This window comes from Primulina tabacum, chromosome 4 (assembly GCF_025594145.1).
Source record: "Primulina tabacum isolate GXHZ01 chromosome 4, ASM2559414v2, whole genome shotgun sequence".
Lineage (NCBI taxonomy): Eukaryota > Viridiplantae > Streptophyta > Magnoliopsida > Lamiales > Gesneriaceae > Primulina > Primulina tabacum.
The window spans coordinates 705,118-723,916 of record NC_134553.1 but is presented as its reverse complement, the minus strand read 5'-3'; the positions used below and the strand labels follow the sequence as shown (position 1 = coordinate 723,916).

The following is an 18,799-nucleotide window of genomic DNA, read 5'->3' as shown; positions in this document are numbered from 1 at the left end:
TAAACAAAATAATTTGGCATCAGATTCAATTCAAAATATGTATAATTTGAGAAACATGCGAGTAACTGGAAATACAGTCGAGCTTAAATTGCCATAGTTCAGTACAGAAAGTGGACAAAGTTTGTAGAACACTCCCGAACTCGAGCCCTAATTCGAATCGAACTTGAACCAAAAATTTAAATTCAACATATCAACTTGATTCGTTAGCCACTAGACATGACCATAACGCAACTGAACAATGGACCTGAAGGGGTTAATAAAAAAATTTATTAAGTTCCCAAGGTAATATATTTAAAAAAAAAAACACACACACACACATCTAATTAATAATCGTTAGCACTGCGCTACACTAGCACAATTTTTTTTTTTGCTTGTAATAGCTACTTTCAGATTACGGAGAGTTATTTCCTGTTTGCACAGAGTCTTGCACGGGATTTTCCCCTTACGTCTCACAATCAGAACGAGGAACTCGTCCCGCTTCCGGATGCCAACGCATCTGATAAGAGCTGCTGCAACCCAGAATAAAAAATCAAAGATCCTTGCTTCGTCTCTCATTCTCATATCCAACCAGAAACCATTATATTATTCGTTGTCTAACAAGACGCAGTTGAGCAAGAGTTGATTCCCACCTACCAATTGTTTCTCATTCAAAAGGTCCTGTGGTGCAGATCGTGTCTCATCACAAAGGTCCTCAATTATATAGCTAAAACAAATCATTCACAAACTCGTCTTGTCAACCGGTCAGTAAATTTCACGAGACCAGGTACCATGTCTTCAAGGTAATAATCAAGTTATTCTTGAGCATAGATAGATGCATAAATAGCCTATATGTACACATTGGTCACTAGTCACTACTATTTGCGATGCACGAGATAAAATTCGGATGATATTTTTACATAAATCTCTAAAGAGTGAACCCACGGAATGAGCATTCAGATTCTTGTTTTAAAACACAAGGCTCTTACGTATGGCTGTCAGCATCATGCACAAATTTAGACGTCTTTAATCTTTCAGAATAAATAAGAAAAAAAATGTGTAATAAATGAACTACAAACGTTGAAAAGCTCGTGAGTTCTAACTCTGATCTCTCAACTTTCTCGAAATGCCACGAGGAGAACAACGTTAAAAATACTCTATGTTCCAAATTTAGCTTCCTTTTTTAACCATAAAAGTAAAACCTAGAGAGGACATTAAAGTTGTCTCTATTGTTCAAGAAAACACATTCAAAACGCTAACATGAGATAACAGAATGTTTAGCAGTGAAACCATGCACGAAATGGTATAATATTGCTGCGATTAAAAGGATCAAGTACCTTATCTGAGAATCTGTGATGAAACTTTCCTCTTAAGATTCTGGACAACTGCTTCCAAATGGTATGACCATCTTCACATTCACTCCTTTATTACTCACTGATCATGACTTTTAACATGCTAAACGCACGTATAAAACAACAGCGACTTTGTACCCAAAGCTCCCTGAGGCATCAAAGTTGCCAAAATGCAAGTTCATTTTTGTACAAAGCTTACAGGTAAAGACTAGGTCACTTGCTTCTGAGCAGTTAAATCATTTTTAGTAAATAGTATTTTTCATCTTGCAAACCGATTAAAACTCATCATTAGGAACATAACCATTTGCATCTGAAATTGGCTTTTTCCCCTCCCTCTCGGAAGGAACATCACTATTAAAGCTGTTGCATCCAATATCTTTCAATACATTGTTTCTCATGTAGCTTGTCAAGTTTTCTGTACTACGAGACACTTCTGCAGTGGAGTGCAGGATCATCCTAGAAGGAAAATGGCTGCCCATATGCTCTGAAAGGGAGGGCAAAGTCTCTCCACAGGATGAACATTGATCGGGTACTTCTTGACCTACAGAAACAGTTTCCTCTACAGGACCACGCTTACCAGGATCAGCATATCTGGATTCGAGTCCATTAGGAGATGGCTGAGCCGATACAAACGTTAAGTCAGACCAGTTGGATGATGATGGGGAGAAGTTAAATGAACTTGAATAATCAGAGGTAGCTGGTGAAAGTGCCGGTGATGGTGAACAGGACTTTGATTTACTAACCAGAAAAGACGAAAAAGAATCCACCAAATTGAATGATGGTGATCGAGACAATGCAATCTCAGAAAGAGGAGCTGCAAATTCCACTTCTTTTAAGTTACTTTTGGACCAACCAGGGCTGCTGGTTACAAACGAAACAAATGAATAAGGTGAATCACACCGACTATTGGAAGACACTGAAACATCAGAAGCCGATACAAAATCTTCAACTTCTTCACATATATCAATTGAATAGGGTCCATTACTTACTTCGGAGGCACTAGGGTTGAATTTAGAAGAGGTGATATGTTCTCTCAAAATACCACTGGCAAATTTTCTCCTCAATCTGTTCCAACCATTCTCTCTTGCTGGAAGACATGTTTCAGATCCTGATTCCATTAATGGATATGACGGTGCAACCTCACCAGGAATTGCTCCGTGAGATAATTCAAAATCTAAATCATGCTCTGGAAAGCCACTAGAGTCGATTTTAGACGAGGTAATAAATTCTTTCACAACACCACTGGCAAACTTTCTCCTCAATCTGTTCCAACCATTCTCTCTAGCAGGAAGATGCGTCTCAGATCCTGCTTCCAATAACGGACATGGTGGTAAGACCCCACCAGAAAGTGCTCTGTGAAATATTTCGAAATCTAAATCGTACTCTAGGAGTTTCCTTTCACCAACAGATGGATGAGCTGTCGCGGGCACCACATCAAACTCCACAGGCATACTTTCTTGCTCGGATTTTACACTGCAGTAGCGGAGAGCATCCCAAAATTCAAATGTCTCTTCACCTTCTTTAAGAGTAATAACTGGACCCTGAGCCTTCTCATAACGAATTACTTGAGAGGCAGCTGCCATGGCATTATCTGACATCACAGGGGAGCAATGCTGCCCGGTCCATACATATAAAGCACAAGGAATGTGAATAATGAAAGCTCCTCGAGAGTCGAGTTTTTGCTCAATGGGTTCACACAACAGTTTTGGTACAAGATGCAGGGGATCATACGGCGAGTGAGGTGCCATACGGTACATCCTAAGAACAGAAGTAGGGCTTGCAGGGAGAGCATGCACTCGTTTTTGGCACTGCAACAGTTGGCAAGCAAATCCCACATTTGGATCAGTCACTCCTCTGGCTGCCTTGACATGCTGAAATGCATCATCAAAGCTCATCCCCTCTTTCCACATAAGATATGCAATGACCAACGAGTTTGATCGAGACACACCTTGACAGCAGTGTACGAGAACGCGCTTGCCTTGTTCCCGAACATCTTCAAAATAATCAAACACATCATAGAGAATACTTGTTATATCCTCAGACGGGCAGTCATGCAGCCAAAGTGTTTTGTACACAAGTTCCTTCTTAAAATATTCTGGGCAAACAAACCCCACGCAGTTCAGCACATGAGTGATTCCATTCTGGTGGAGGATTTCGCGATTCTTTGCAGCGGCATCACTACCCAAATATATATGATCTAAAATCCTTGAGCATTCCTTCTCAAAAAAGGCAAGCTTGTCTTTTCTAAAGTCAAATTCTCGAGGAGGTTTATCTAAGGCTGAATTTTCACAGGGAGTTGCGGACCCAGGCCTTGCACCGGGAGTTGGAGGATTTGGCCATATACCAAGATCATCCGACCCAGCTTTTGGCCACTCCTCAAAACTCGGTCTGATGATAGAGAGAGGTTGAAGTGGCGGCAAACAAGCTCGTGCTTTGCTGTTCCATTGTGGTTTAGAATTAGACTTTCTTGGCGGATGTTCAGTCCATGAAACCGACCTTGAGTATGTCTTCCAACTTCCACCAGATGATTGCTCCTTCTCTTCTTCCCTTATCATTTCAAAACACAAGGTGACACTCTGTAATCTAATTTAAGCAAATTTAGGAATTTTTGTAAAAATAAAATCTAGTGTCAAGATTGAAAAAGAAAACCGAAAATAGAAATCAATCGAAATATTTGACAAATAACAAGTGAAATTTCCCTAGAAGCCCGAGAAAACATCAATTTTGATTCATGAGACCCATAGCTCGAAATTCTCTCAAGACAATTATTGAAAGAAAAACCCGAGAAAGACCAATCATAGTAGTAGGGTCGTTTAAAAAATATTGAACAAGAATCAGTCATATTAAACCCAAAGTTTCTTCATTTTCACACGACCCAATAAAACCCATTAAACATCGCTATCAAGAGAAAAACACAAAAATTATAAACAAAGTAAAATTCAAATTCAATTCAACATAAGATCCATAAAAACCCAAATATAAAATAACTAAATTAATAATTCAAGGAAAAGGAGATCACAAACACTTACATGAACTGAACGTCCTTACAGATTGTTGGGCACAAACAGCAGAGGTTTGATCAGCATCCCATGGTGGTATGATGGTCACGAACAAAAATCAAAATTAATAATAATATTTTAAAAGAAGAAGAAGAAGAAGAAGAAGAAGAAGAAGATCCGTTCAACAAAAGAAACTGTGTTTTCTTGTCTAAAGGTCGAAGAAGAAGCGAATGGAGAAGAGCCGCCAAACAGAAAGTGAGACGACCACTTGGCGATATTTATTACATATATCCATTAACGAAGGAAGTAGTCAAACTTGCCATGCCGGATTTTGCTCTACTCCTACTATTTAATATTAGTCTAATGAAATATATTACGAATGAAAGATCACAATATAATTAAATTAAATAGATATCTTCAAAATAATTATATCATTTAGAGATTATAATAATTAAGAAGATAAATCAAAATTCGAATAGGGACTTATTTAGATAAATCAATGAATTAATCAGTTCGCAACTCCAACATGAAATTAAGCCATGCTTTTTTATTTAATAAATGTACAAATCTTCGGATTTCAAACTTTTAATATATTATTACTATTATTATATATAATTTCAGATGTTCGGAATTTTACATTAAGCCAAAACTCATCTTGGGTTCAAATCGCACAAATTGCAAAATGGTAGGCCCAATTGAATAGATTCGACTCAAAAAGGTCATTTACAAGGCCCGGCCCATTCTCTCTATTTTCCAAATCCAGAGCTCGGACTTGGATTTTGGGCCCCCGAGTCCCCGCCTGCCTTCTCTTTCGTTCTCCGCCGCAAAGAGGTGGAGCAAAAACTCAAATGCCGAATCCCGGCGGACGTAGCACCTGCGCATAAGTGTTCTTTTATTGTTTTGAAATTGAGCACCAAGTAGCAAGGATATTTTTAACTCCCGTTTCTTCAGCGGAGCTCAAATGCCTAAGTTTCTGAGAAACCCACGTTGATAAATGTATAGAACTCTTGGCGCACAACGCCATATATACCGTTCTTGCATTTCTATCTTCGTCAAATCTGGACTAATTGATCAGGCAGTTCAGGTGTTCGACGAAATGTCCTCCTCGGATTGCAGAATTTTTTCGATGGATTACAATCGATTTCTCGGAGTTTTGGTGAAAAACCAGCGTTTCGAATTGGCTGAATATTATTATAACTCCATGAATCCGAAAGGGTTCTCTTTGAATTCCTTTACTTACTCAAGATTTATTTCCGGGTTGTGTGAAGTTAAGAACTTTGAGCTTATTTACAGGCTTTTTCATGATATGGATTCCATTGGTATCGTTGCTGATATTTGGGCTTATAACATTTATTTGAATCTTTTGTGTAGTGAGAATATAGTGGATGATGCTTTGAAGGTGTTGAGAATAATGGGAGAGAAGGGGCGAGAACCGGATAAAGTAAGCTATACTATTATAATTAGTGGATTGTGTAGAGTCAAACGATACGAGGAGGCCGGAGAAATGTGGAAAATTATGATCAAGAAAGGGCTGGAACCGGATAACAAGGCATGCAGGGCACTTGTGCTGGGATTAAGTGAGAGTGGACAGGTTGATTTGGCTTATGAACTCACAGTGGGGAATATGAGGGGAAAACTTAGGTTTGAGACGGTAATCTATAATGTGCTTATCCACGGGTTTTGTCAGGTTGGTAGGATTGACAAGGCGCATGCTATTAAGACTTATATGAAGAGGAATGGATGTGAGCCTGATTTAATCACTCATAATGTATTGTTAAATTATTGTTGTGGTCACTTAATGTTAGATGCGGCAGAAAAATTAATGGAGAAGATGGAGAAGGGCGGGATGAAACCTGACAGTTACAGCTACAATGCGCTCCTAAAAGGTCTCTGCAAAGCCAGTATGATAGATAAGGCATACATGTTGATAGTAAATAAGATGGAGGGCAAAGGAGTTGTAGATGTTGTATCTTACAACACAGTGATACATGCACTTTGCAAAGTTGGTCGTACCAGCAGAGCTTATAAACTCTTGTGGGAGATGGGGAGGAAGGGAATCTTTCCAGATGTGAATACATTTAGTATTCTCATAGATGCCTTTCTGAAAGAAGGCAACTCAAGTGCAGCCTGGGACCTTGTTGAGCAGATGACAAAGATGGGTCTAATTCCAAGTCGTGCATTATATACCATCATTATTGACCATCTATGTAAGAAAGGTAGAATAGGAATGGCTCACAGTACTTTCCATGATATGCTAGAACAGGGAGTTTACCCTGATGTTGTGTCCTATAATGCTCTCATCAATGGATATTGTAAGTCTTTTAAAGTTAGTGAAGCCTTGAATCTATATGAAGAGATGCAAACTATAGGTGTTTATCCAGATGACGTAACTTTCAAATTGATTATTGGGGGTCTCTTAAAGGAAAATAAGCTTTCCTTGGCATGTGGAGTCTGGGATCAAATGATGGAGAAAGGATTTACGCTTGACAGAGATTTGTCGGAGGCTCTTATCAAGGCAATCAGATCAAAAGAAGTGTCCTGAGGAAACTAATCGGTGGTATCTATCATGTGGTATCCCTTTTTCTTTTTGTTGGAGATATGTAATATTTCGTTACACTTCTTTTTTGACTGTGCTGTGTCTTTAAGTTGTTTTTTGCACGATGTGTTTATTTGTCATTTCAAGTTCGAAGTTATAAATTTTTTAGAAGGGTGTCTATTTGAATGACTGCATTTTCTGTAAGTTGAGGAAAAAAAATCTATTTCATTCTAGATTTTGAATATTAAGTTAGCCAAATGTGATTGGCCATTGTGATGTTTGGTAGGCAGCCTTTGATGAAACAAGTTTTTAGGCAATATGCTTGAATCACTGCTCCGCCCTATATATATATGTGTGCGTGTGTTCTCATTTGGTTTTACCTTATGTGGTCCATAGAATTATGATGGTTCTTCTTTCTGGCTGACTGTTGAAAATTGAGCTAGCTGGTTCGTGAGCTTGTTTCTTTTTTCTTTTTTCTTGTCTCTTGAAATCTTGGAATTTTTATTTCTTTTATTTTTTCTTTTATTTGGTTGAAAGACATTGATGACTGTGACGCAGGTACAACAGTTTGAGTTTACAGTCGGATTCTCTCATGCAGATTCACCGAACTGAGATGAAAGATGCTGTAGATAAGCTAAACTGTCGAGTTTGTGAGAGAAAAATTGCTTTCTTGAGTGGAGTGACGGGACAGCTTGGTTCCAACTCTTTGGTCAGATCCATATCAGGCTAAAGGGCCAGAAGAAAATCTCAATTTGCTTGTATAGATATTTTTATGAAGTTTTCCAAATTTTGCTCTCAATCACAGAGTATTTGGTGAAAAATTTTACGAGTTCTAGATTAATACTTCTTTTACTAATGATGGATGCAGGAATGAAGCTTAAGTCTTACCCTGGTGCAATGGGAAATTTTTGGGTGCAAAGAGGTGGCTGCCATTTGTTCACACAAGGCTCTAGGTTGTATTGCCATCAAGCATGTGGAGGACTTTTGGCTTTTGGCCTCCTTCCCTGGAGGCAAAGTGTCTCAGGCTCTTCTCGGTTCTCTTCTCCAAGTATCAAACAATATGGTTGCTTTTAAAAAATTTGAGATCCACTCACTTCCCTGCGCACGCACACAGAAAACAGGAAGGGATATTATTTACTTTTTGCTACTTATATTTTCAGGTGAACATTCACTTGGATTATTCAAACTAATTCTTGATGTTGATGCACTTTCCTACACTTTTCTTATGGTGCATACTGCTTCTCTATATTCAGATTCAGGTGCTTCAAACTTTTCATTTCATAATCAATTTCATTTGCGGTTCAGTAGTTATTTATAAATTGAATCGATTTTTCTGGCTTTTGAAATTCTAAAAGACAGTGGTATTTGATGTGATCTCTTTCGTGCGTGTAGATGCTCTGGTGCTTATATTTTCCTCGAGTAGAATTGCTGTATTACAGATATCTGGCCGTTTGCTTGCCTCCGTATGAAGACGTTGAAATTTGAGCGTGAAAGTTTCCCTATTCTTGAAAGGAACCTCCATGGATCATCATCCACGTATCGCAATCAAGCGTAGAGGTTGCTTTAGTTCATCTTGATCCTATCATTGTTTTGCAAAACAAATTTTTTATTTTTCTTGCACGTAATTTAGTTCTGTAAATTATTTTTTATACGTCGGTTCCGTAATTTGTACTGTGGTACATCTATCTATAAGTTTTAAATCTAATATTTATTTAAGGCAAAAACTTGTGTGAGACGGTCTCACGAGTCGTATTTTGTGAGACGAATGTCTTATTTGGGTCATCCATTAAATGTCATTTTTGTGACCAACCACTGTTATTTGGGAAACATACATATGTGAGAATAATCACACGCACATACATATTGTAATTATTAGAGTATTGTATTTAAGAAATTACCTTTTCCATTCTTATTGAAACCTTCTTCCTATATTTTTTCCCTTTGCGTATCTACTCCCATTTATGAATCGGTAAACAACATCAATTTACATAAACAGATCAAACGATTTCGTATTAAAACTTTTTAGTTAATTTAAATGTTAAAAAATTAATCTTTAGAGCATAGACAAATATCAAACAAGAGGAACATGTTTTTTATTTCACCATAAATGAAAATTCGAACTTGATTTTAAAAGATTCCACAAGGAAAATCAAAGAAAAATCAGGTGGTGGAATTGGGTTTTGCCCATATTTCTTTATCCGATGTGGCAACTTGCAAAAACTTAGAAATAGGGTAGGTAGCAAAAATATTTCCACGGCTGCCTTATTAGCTCAGGATGGACAATTACTATAATTTAGTTAATTTCTTGCAAAAACAAATTTAAATGGTATGTAGATAGTTGTGGCACCAATTTGGGAGGTGATTGCTTAAACCCTGTTACACTATTTGACCACAAAAATTACGGTCAAGATACATTGTTGTCACTTGGTAAGAAACATGTTCAGAATTAGAGGTTTGATTGATACTCCCAAATCAAAAGGAGAATTGATCTATGGTCAATTAGTATACCACTTTTCGTTCTTTTTTCTATTATAAATGATCAAAAAAATACAAGTAAAATTTACGTTATCACCATAATCCTAGGAAGCTGCCAAGGGCAATGGTTCACTTGTCGGACATATGGACAGCTATCCGAGTTGAGTGTTTGTTTAAGTTTTCAACACTCTTTAAGTGTACTTGTTTCTTGAATTTCTAAAAACTTTGGGAGGATCTCCATTATTCAAGAGGATGAAGCCAAATTAGGCAACATTTCTGAAAGCCTTTGGGTTCTAGTAGTCCAGCAATACTAATTGGGAACCATGATTGATGAGTAACATTTCCCAACATTCAACCTTTGTGTTCTAGTTGCCAATAACACTAATTGGTACACATGATCGATCAGATGAACTGCACATCAATAGATTTCGAAAAATAATGGCTGAACATCAAAAAAAATCATTCGAATCCAAGTGGCCTCTCAGCTGCAATCCTTCTGGTTCCTTCTTGAACCGGCTTGACTCTACGTAATTAATGATGGATGTTTTCACCTTGATCAGCTTTGCATTTACTGAATCTGAATTACCCTCTTTTAGTGCTTTGAGGAAGTCGCAGGCAATGATCCTCAGCAACTTCTCAAATTGATTTCTGTATCTTCGGTAAAGAGCGTATCCTGACATCTGGACGTTCGTAAATGACTTCATATCGTTATGCATAAAATATTAAAAAATATATGTGAAAAGGCAAATGCCAGCTTACTTCAAGAAAATGTTGTAGTGCAACTGCTGTATAAAGATTAGCCGGTAGAGAATTTAGAAACCGTGCAAGCCATGCCCAACCTTCTTTAAGTCCATGGAGATTCTGAAAGCCACCAATTTCAGTCTGCCAAAACAAGAATATCAGAACCCAATCTTGTCTCGTACCATTAAAATGCACTGGGAAATTATGGTTAAAAGCTCAAGTAGTAACAGAGCACCAAACCTGCACTAAAGCTCCATAGAGTCTCATGATCGAACTCAATCTCTCTACATAACTATCAGTGTTCTCGATCTTACCATATATTTCCTTGTAGCCAATAGCTTTGAAATAAGCTTCTCTGGTTTGAAACAATACCTGTACAAGATAACATTAATATGGTAACAATTTACAGCAGCAGCTCTGTCAAAAAGCCAAAAGAGAACAAGAATGTTTCTGAACTCAAGAGTCCAATCAAGTCATGTGACTCTTGCAGAGAACATAAAAAGTACATGAAACTGCCCATACTTTTGCATCAGCAAACCATAACAAGGAAAAATCGAAAACAAACAAAAGACAAGTATATTGAGTTAGATTTATTACTGGAGAGTATTCTACATATTTGGGCACAGTGTACATGCAAACTCTATTCAACTCTGCCAAGAGAATGTCCAAAGCCAATGGAATCTGTATTCAATGAAATAAAATGTTATCAAATTACACATTATCCAGGATCAACATGCTAAATTGCTGCTTCAATGGACACAAGCATACAAATCCAGATACGGAGAAGACTTATCTACACAAAAGAAGAGAACATAAAAGGACTTCTTAGCAAACAAATGATTTCATAATAACTACTTAGAATCATTATATAACAAGTAGTATGGAATTCTTCACAGCAGAGTTTACCTTGGAGGTGACAAGAACAATGACACGACTACAGGCAAAAATGAATCCGTCGCTCTTCTGAGAATTTTCACAGTTGAAGACCACCTGTAAAAATCATGACTCCCTAAGTAAGCACATATTTATTAGACATTCTCTGAACACGATGATGAAAGTTTCCTCCACCTATAATATATTAATTATCAAATTGGTTCTGCAATCAAACAAAGAAATGAAAACCCGTAACTCCTTCAAGTGATACTCAACAACAATACCTTTTCTGCAAAGGACAGGATACTGATGGATTGGGGATATTCTGGACTACCGATTAAATTGAACAATTCATCTGCTTTTGTTCTGTTGAAAAAAACAAAAACAAAAAAATGCAATTTGCACATAACATAAGATTTTTTATCAGAGGAGAATAAAAGTTAATGAACAGCAAAGTAAAAGACTTACTGGTTTGTTAAAATGAAAGAATGACAAGATCCAACTGACCTGACATTTTCTACAGTAGCAGAGATGGTTTTAATCAGCCTATTGAAATTCTGTCCAGTTCTTCGATTACCCTGGATTGGACAGACAATCGTGGTTCATAAATGGCATATCATCGACATTGTGCTCATGGACATCGTAGAGAGATAATGAATCACAAGAACCTATTTGATCTTTTCAAAGTTGCGACCACCTTACGTGTCTTGCTTATTTTGGACAAATGATTCTATAAACCTGTAAAGATATTTAAATGCATAGTACAGGAAAATCTAGTAATTCGAAATTCGAATAATCCTTAGTGATTTACCTGATCAGAACTTGCTTTAATAGCCTCGTTTTCTATAGTTAACTTTTCATAAATATGTAGTTTTTTTTTCTCCAATTCTAAAGCATTTTTTGAAGCTCTTGTCATACTTCTTCCTGCCAGATAGACTCAGTTGAAACTTCAGATTAGATTGGCGAAAAAGTCAAAATTCTTGTTTATCAACATAACACGGTCGCACATACCTGATAATGAAACCTGTTTCTTATTGTCAAATCCTGTAGGCACGACCTGCCCAAGAGTTTCTATCCTGGGAACACCATTTCTTAAAGTTTCAACAGCATTTTTGGTAGCAGCTAATTCAGCAACTTGCTTCTCAGCATGTCTTTTTCCTTCTACAGATTGCTTCTCAGCTTCTGCAGCCGCTTTAGCTATTTCAGCTCTCTCAGCATGTAGCCTAGCCTACATTGATTCAATCATTCAAATGTACCAGGAAAAAAAACAGTTACTTAAGTTACAAAACAAATAGTGGATGATGGATGCATACTCACATAAGCCTTGCTACAACTAATTTTCTTGGTAAATCTAATGCATGAAATGCATCATCCATCATTTGGTGTGCAATTTAGTAGCAATTCTTTTCTGAGCAATTTTTCAATAGTTGGAAACTTTCAGATTAGATTTATACACAACATGATAATAAGACATGGAAGACAATACCAGGCTGTGATATCTGAATATTTTTCATCGACTAAAAGTTCGTTCTCATTTTTATCGTTTATACACAAGAAGCCGTCGACAGAAAAACTACACATATGTGAATAACTGTCACATCTGACTCATTCCCATGGGAGAAAAACAAATTTCCCAAGGGTAATGAATTAGCTGCTGCAGAAGCTGAGAAGGAAAAATATTCAGAAATATTTAAATGATATAGGCGCGGAAAGAACCTCTTCTTCGGCTTTGATCTTTTCTTTACTGTAATTTTTCTTCTATGAGAGTCTTCTCTTTCCTTTTAGCCTCTTCACGAGCTGCATCATCTCTTATTCTTTTCTCTTCTAGTTGTGATATGTGCTCATGATCTCTTTGTACAGCTGTAAGGTGATTATCAAGTGCTTCTGCACTGCCATAATTCAATAAATTAGTAAGAGCAGTATTCTCGTCCTATTCAAATTATCGGAGTAGACATGATAGGAATACAACCTTAAAATCCTAGCTAAACACTTCACAATAACCGTGAAAATTCATATCAAGGTCATCATAATTGAGATGGATATCAGATAGGTTAAACTATTTTCGAATAAATTGAATTCATACGCCAACCATATCCATACACCTCAAGGACCCTCCAGTTGTCTTAAGTGTCCTGGAACCTTTATAATCTCAAAACAGTAACAAATTCAATGAGTTTTGTCAGGTAGTCAGTTACAAAAGGTTGCCATTTACTAAGGGAGAAAAACTACACAGCAAATGAAGTTACTAAAAGAAGGAACATCTTCATAGCATACATAGAATATGCCGTGCTAGAAAGTCTCAAGCCCACTTCCATATTTAAAAATAGGAAGCATAACGAAAATTAAGATCCGAGGTACACAGTGTAAAAGGTCACAGTGTAAAAGGTCATACATTGTACGGTGATATTGCAAATCAAATTTTCGCTCCCTCTCTTGTTGTGTCCTTCTATGCTTATCAATTTCAGCAATTTGAGAAGCAAACTTCTCATTTTCCTTTACCAAATTTGTCTCTAAGGTTGATATTTTATTTCTCACTTCCTCCTGAGTCAAGAAAATGGTAAGAAAGGTCAACAACAACAACAATTAGTCCTATGATGTAATAGAATGAACGAAAAAACTAGAGCAAGTACACACTAATCCATCAAACTAATTAGAAAGATGGGAAAAGACAGTTTGGAATCATTAACCTCATTGTTATCCTTTTCCCAAATCATCTCACACAAATCAAGTACGTCTACTCACCGAAACATAAAGCTGAAATTCATAACTTAGCTCATGGAGTGCACCTTCTGCTAACCCCACTTTATCCATCAATTGGCATTGAGCATAAACAGGTAATTCATAATCAGAACCATCACTGGAATTAAAAAAAAAAGAAGAAGTGATCAACAACCTGGTGCACACTAATAACCAAGGAAAAAGTCAACTTGTTAATCAGGCTGGGAAAATAATGAATATTTAATACAAGAAGCCTATACAAAATCATTATTTAAAAAAAATTGTCCATGGGGGTTTTACCAGAAAAATTTGTATTTCATACACTGGAGTAACCAAAATGCTAATGTTTATTGTTTAATATCTCTTTCGGACATTTAGTCTACTATTTTATTTCACTTCCCTTCATGTAGTCAAGCACAAACCTCATATAGAGTTCTTCAAAAGAAAATTTTCTGCCTGAAACCATGGATGAGTTAACAACCTCCTCTTCAACGTCACTATCAGAACAACCCAATTCATGATCTGACACATGCATCGCAAATCCTCCTGTGTTGCAACGATTCTCCTTTGAAGCTCTCAAGTTTCTGAATGAACAAAGTAAAGTTAAGACCAGTACACATCAAATAATGGAGCAAAATTAAAAATTACCTAGGTCGTTTCTTGTCAAAATGTACATAAATATCTAAACTCGGGATGAGCTTCTTTTCCATTGTATCAAGCTCTGATCGTAAGTCATCAAAACTCCAATCAGGCTGTGGATCGGCAGCCATTCCATTTACATTTTGGGGACAATGAAGTTCCAACTTAATGACTCCCCTGAATGTTGACAACTCCATTCATCAGACTTTGATCAGAACAAAAAAAAAGCCCTATATTGCTAGCATCTATCTCTTCTCTTCTTCTTTCCAATAAAGAAACCCACATATGCAGATTTAGAGTATATACATACATATATATATATATATATATATATATATATTTTAAAAAAAGAGTCACTAGATTACAAAAAAAGCAACAAAATCTACTGGATATAAGTAAAAGGAAAGAGAACTTACATTTTTTTCGCAATAAAAGAAACGTCGATGGGAAGGTTCAAATAATGACGTGATTATCGATTAAAATATGGGAAAAAATACGAAACACTGAGGCTAACTTTGAGCGCAGCGAAGAAGATGTAATTTGGGCTAACGCAGAGTGCAGAAATTAATTAAGGATGAAAGGGGGCAGAGATGCTTTTCAATGGGGGAAAACAAGATTTTCTTAAAATAATTAATTATCTAATTAGAAGGAAAAAAATCTAAAAATACATTGATTAAAACAAAAACATAGTGGGAGTTTATCGATTGTCAAAAAATAAATATATTTTTAAACTCCTTGCATATTTCTCTCAGTTTCACTTTTTCCATATGTGGAATATATAATGGTCTCACTTGGCCCACTTTTGTATATGATTTTTGGTTAGGTTTATAGTTTTAAAACATTTAAATAGTAAGATTGAATCTGCTCCAATTCTTTATGACAACCTTAAAAAGACTCAAGTTTCAAGTAAAGAGGCCTGATACATTGCCAGAACAAACAGATGCCAAGTTTGCTGAAGGCTTACATTCTTCCAGATTCATATACAAAAGAAGCTTCACGCATAGAAAACGTGAATCATGTGGAAACGATCGTGTGTAGACATTAAACACAATGTTCCTTTTGCTGTCTGAAGCAAAGGATTTAGTAGAAAGAATATGTTGCAAGGGACTGAATTCCAAACTTCTTGCAGATTTTTAAACCAAAACCAAAGTAAGTCATATGATTCAACACAGCTTTATTCTTTTCTCATGGCGCTTGTCTCCCTTTCTTTTTCTTCAACAAGTTCTGACATTCTATATAAAGCCTGGAGAAGAACACCAGATTCGGATAAGAAATAGCTAATTGAAAATACCTTTCCGATAGATATGGCTAGCCGGGATGTGTTTCCTTCGACAAAGAATGTTACATTTGCCCCCGAAGAGGTACCACCTACTAAAGCTCAGATCTTCAATGGAGGCGTGCAGGATTACGAAACTGATCAACGGTTAAGGCCGAGCTATGAAATGGAACACAACATTGTCAAGCCCCTTCCATTGGGTGTGCCAGCGCCTGGTAGAGGACAGCTCGTGAAAGGTGGGGGGCGACGTGTCTTCTTTTCTGCTGATGATACTGCACTTACCAAGCAAATTCTCGAAACCCATTCTCCAGAAATTGAAGATTTTGATGTCAAACCAGTTTTTTTCATAGTGGAGGATATCATCCATCTGGCCAAACCTTTGACTGCTGATTCTGCTGCTGTAGGATACAAGAAGTTTCATTTTCCTTACACTTTCTAGTTCAAGAAAGCTTTTTTAAATGATAATGATTCTTTACCTTTTTCACTTGGAGAATTCTTTCCTTTTCAGTTGATAACAATTCTCTTGCGTTCTGCTCAAATACAGGTTGCTCCAATTCAAGCCCATTTGGACACGCTTGACAACAAGGTCATCTCCAGTTCCTACCATGATACTGTCACTCAAAGTTCTTACCATGATACGGAAATAGTTGAACTAATGGCATTTCCCATCAACAAGATATCCAATGAGGTAAAGTTCATAATTTCCCCTCAAGAGTCAAGAGACAGACATTTTGTTGAATTAATTACATGACTCAAAATCACGATGTAACAGATAATATGCAAATGTACTTCTGGAACAGAAGCACATTCCCTAACCATGGACCTCCTAAAATCACTGTCAAACTACCCATGGGATGCCAAGGTGGTCATCACCTTTGCTGCTTTTTCCATCAACTATGGCGAGTTCTGGCTCGTTGAGCAACTTCACACAAAAAATCCACTAGCCAAGAATGTTGCCACACTCAAAGATTTACCCAGCCAAATGGAACATTCCAGTGATTTAAGAAAGAAATTTGAGGCGGTAGTTGACCTCTTAACTGCAACAACGAAGATGATCCACTGTATTATAGAATTCAAGGAGCTTCCGTCTCTCTACATTAGCCGGGAATCACCAGAAGTGGAGACTGCCACTGCTCATATTCCAATAGCTGTTTATTGGATCATAAGGAGCCTTCTGGCCTCTGCATCAGTGCTCCTGAACCTTATCGGCACTGGTCACGAGTATGATGCTCTTAGTAATTATCTCCCCTTTCTTATCGCTTATAACTGAAACTAACCACTTATTTTCTCAGCGAGAAATCTTTAAAACTGTCTTTTGTTGTGTATCAAGGTACATCTCGTCAACTGCTGAGTCATGGGAGATATCAAGTGTTGGATCTATTGTTAGAGTAGATGCCCTGCAAGCCAACGGTTGGCTAGGGAATTTATTGACTCAAGTGAAATAAGCAATCTTTATTTTAATATAATTTAACTTTTTATGGTCTTATTATACTTTATCTGTATACCCATGCAAACAGCATTCATAAAGTCCTTGATTATGCTTTAATACAAATGAATCGTAATTCGATGTTGAAACTCATTCGTAAACATTGCATATTCTAAATTCGTTCCTAGTCGATTCAGCCGCCTAAAAAAGGGATAAAGGCCGCTTGAGCTCGAGACTAGCATCTGTGATGTTGTGTACTGCGTTTCTTGGTAAGGACATAGAGATGTCCAAACATGCATATGGGTAGTCATTTGATGATTATACCGAACAACCCTCCCTCGGACTTTCCAAGTGGTTATCATTCATCGAGATGATAAGTCCGTGGTTATGATTGTACACCATTAGTCCTTACGACCCGGGACAACACTGAGGCTCTATATGCTAGGGCTGTGCTTTGACTCGTGTACCGGCTCCAGGAGAGTCATAAAGTGGCGAGGTTGGGTACAGTTGCGACACATATAAAAGCCAGTGCATTGTAGTCGGGGATTCACCGCTCACCTACGGGTGTGGATATCCTATGTGATCCAATGAAATAATAGTGCATGGAATCTCTGGCCAGAGTATGAGATGTATGTTGGAGAAGGAGTTCTCCAATAGTACACGCGATGCCACTATTATAGTTGTCACATAGTTGTCGAATTATTATGCAACCCTCGATGAACCAATGGTTGCAGATTCGATCGGGATATATGAGATGAAGGGACCGTACTGTACGTTAATCATAATCGACTGGTTCTTGCAGGCACTATCAGTGATACCTAGGGAATCATGGGGCGATGCTACTAGACGCTCTTACCATGGTTCGATGGGTTTAATCAGAAAATAGTTTCTGACATTCTTATAATCAATTGTTGATAGATAGAATGGGGCAAATTAGGGTAAGCCCGAATAAAGGAATTGTCCTGAATCACAAAGAGTTGTGAACCCACGGCTAGCTGTATCTCTGAACCATTGAGGGTCACACAAGCACTAGTTTACTTGTTCCCGTTGAGATAATAAATTCAAGGAGTTGAATTTATAGAAAACGTTGAGATAATAAATTCAATGAGTTGAATTTATCATAAATAAGTTTGATGCGATCAATTGATAAACTTATAAATAATGTTTATAAAAGCTTATAGAAATTTTGAGAGCATGACTGTTAAGATAGTCAAAAGAAGTACACATGCCTTATTTAGACTTTGGTGATCTCGAAATTAAAGTGTGCATCATAATAACAATAAGTTGAAATTGTCACATCGATTATGTTGGATCGTCGATCGGGATTATGATGAGATTAATGTAATGAGAGCATGAATCATGGACTTGTAAGAGTATAAGCCCATTATGCAAATTTATTAAAGTTCAAATGGACTTTAATAAATAATTATATTTTAATTGAGTTAAAATATATCTCATTAAGTTTTTATAAAATATGGTATTGATTTATGTAATATGAAAATATTCATGATACCATGATTTTAAAATCTTTACATACAAAGAAAAATAATGCGTGATATTCTCATAAATATATGCATTAAAAGAAATCGAGATTGGCTATAGTTGACATGCATTTTTAGAATCTTTTGTTGACTTAATTAATTAGATTAATTAAGTAAAGAAAAGATTAGAAAAAATATGATAATGATTTTATAATGCAAGATTGTTCGGTGGACACAAGATATCTTGCAAGGGCATGGATTTTGGAATATATAGTTTACTTAATTAATCTATCTAATTAAGTAAATG

The 18,799-nt window shown here is 36.8% G+C and overlaps 4 protein-coding genes across 14 annotated transcripts; 2 read left to right on the top strand and 2 right to left on the bottom strand.

Moving 5' to 3' along the window:
- Positions 1-24: 24 nt before the first annotated feature.
- On the bottom strand, positions 25-4,640 carry LOC142542142 (protein-tyrosine-phosphatase MKP1-like). Of its 7 annotated transcripts, none has more exons than XM_075648617.1 (3): positions 4,358-4,640; positions 1,314-3,911; positions 25-657 (listed from the first exon to the last, which is right to left on the bottom strand). In XM_075648617.1, the coding sequence occupies exon 2, from the start codon at positions 3,881-3,883 to the stop codon at positions 1,604-1,606; it is 2,280 nt and encodes a 759-aa protein (XP_075504732.1). In that variant the 5' UTR covers positions 3,884-3,911; positions 4,358-4,640; the 3' UTR covers positions 25-657; positions 1,314-1,603. The 7 variants fall into 7 exon arrangements, with proteins under 7 accessions (XP_075504732.1, XP_075504733.1, XP_075504736.1 ...); XM_075648618.1 differs by having other exon boundaries at positions 1,314-3,904; XM_075648621.1 differs by having other exon boundaries at positions 1,314-3,875; positions 4,358-4,639.
- Positions 4,641-5,031: 391 nt separating this feature from the next.
- Positions 5,032-8,567, top strand: LOC142542141 (uncharacterized). 5 transcript variants are annotated; one of them, XM_075648613.1, is made up of 5 exons: positions 5,032-6,898; positions 7,437-7,621; positions 7,732-7,911; positions 8,024-8,122; positions 8,256-8,567. In XM_075648613.1, exon 1 carries the CDS (start codon positions 5,322-5,324, stop codon positions 6,867-6,869), a length of 1,548 nt encoding a protein of 515 aa, XP_075504728.1. In that variant the 5' UTR covers positions 5,032-5,321; the 3' UTR covers positions 6,870-6,898; positions 7,437-7,621; positions 7,732-7,911; positions 8,024-8,122; positions 8,256-8,567. The 5 variants fall into 5 exon arrangements, with proteins under 5 accessions (XP_075504728.1, XP_075504729.1, XP_075504726.1 ...); XM_075648614.1 differs by having other exon boundaries at positions 7,732-7,926; XM_075648611.1 differs by having other exon boundaries at positions 7,462-7,621; positions 7,732-8,122.
- Positions 8,568-9,668: 1,101 nt separating this feature from the next.
- On the bottom strand, positions 9,669-14,908 carry LOC142542138 (mRNA export factor GLE1-like). Its single transcript, XM_075648606.1, is given in 16 exon segments — positions 9,669-10,018; positions 10,098-10,220; positions 10,320-10,451; positions 10,677-10,760; positions 10,986-11,069; positions 11,237-11,318; positions 11,460-11,530; positions 11,764-11,876; positions 11,964-12,180; positions 12,669-12,695; positions 12,697-12,841; positions 13,345-13,493; positions 13,695-13,809; positions 14,093-14,254; positions 14,319-14,486; positions 14,726-14,908. Coding segments are annotated over 16 exon segments (1,905 nt in total). The 5' UTR covers positions 14,728-14,908; the 3' UTR covers positions 9,669-9,787.
- A 692-nt stretch (positions 14,909-15,600) lies between these two features.
- LOC142542139 (protein SIEVE ELEMENT OCCLUSION B-like) lies at positions 15,601-17,040 on the top strand. The gene is made up of 4 exons (XM_075648608.1): positions 15,601-15,985; positions 16,130-16,273; positions 16,358-16,806; positions 16,916-17,040. Exons 1-4 carry the CDS (start codon positions 15,614-15,616, stop codon positions 17,028-17,030), a joined length of 1,080 nt encoding a protein of 359 aa, XP_075504723.1. The 5' UTR covers positions 15,601-15,613; the 3' UTR covers positions 17,031-17,040.
- Positions 17,041-18,799: the final 1,759 nt, after the last annotated feature.

Coding starts and splice junctions, on each gene's coding strand:
- LOC142542142 (XM_075648617.1), bottom strand. CDS start 3,883: ATGATAAGGGAAGAAGAGAAGGAGCAATCATCTGGTGGAAGTTGGAAG.
- LOC142542141 (XM_075648611.1), top strand. CDS start 5,322: ATGTATAGAACTCTTGGCGCACAACGCCATATATACCGTTCTTGCATT.
- LOC142542139 (XM_075648608.1), top strand. CDS start 15,614: ATGGCTAGCCGGGATGTGTTTCCTTCGACAAAGAATGTTACATTTGCC. Junction 16,274..16,357: donor TCAACAAGATATCCAATGAG/GTAAAGTTCATA, acceptor ACGATGTAACAG/ATAATATGCAAATGTACTTC. Junction 16,807..16,915: donor CTTATCGGCACTGGTCACGA/GTATGATGCTCT, acceptor TTGTGTATCAAG/GTACATCTCGTCAACTGCTG.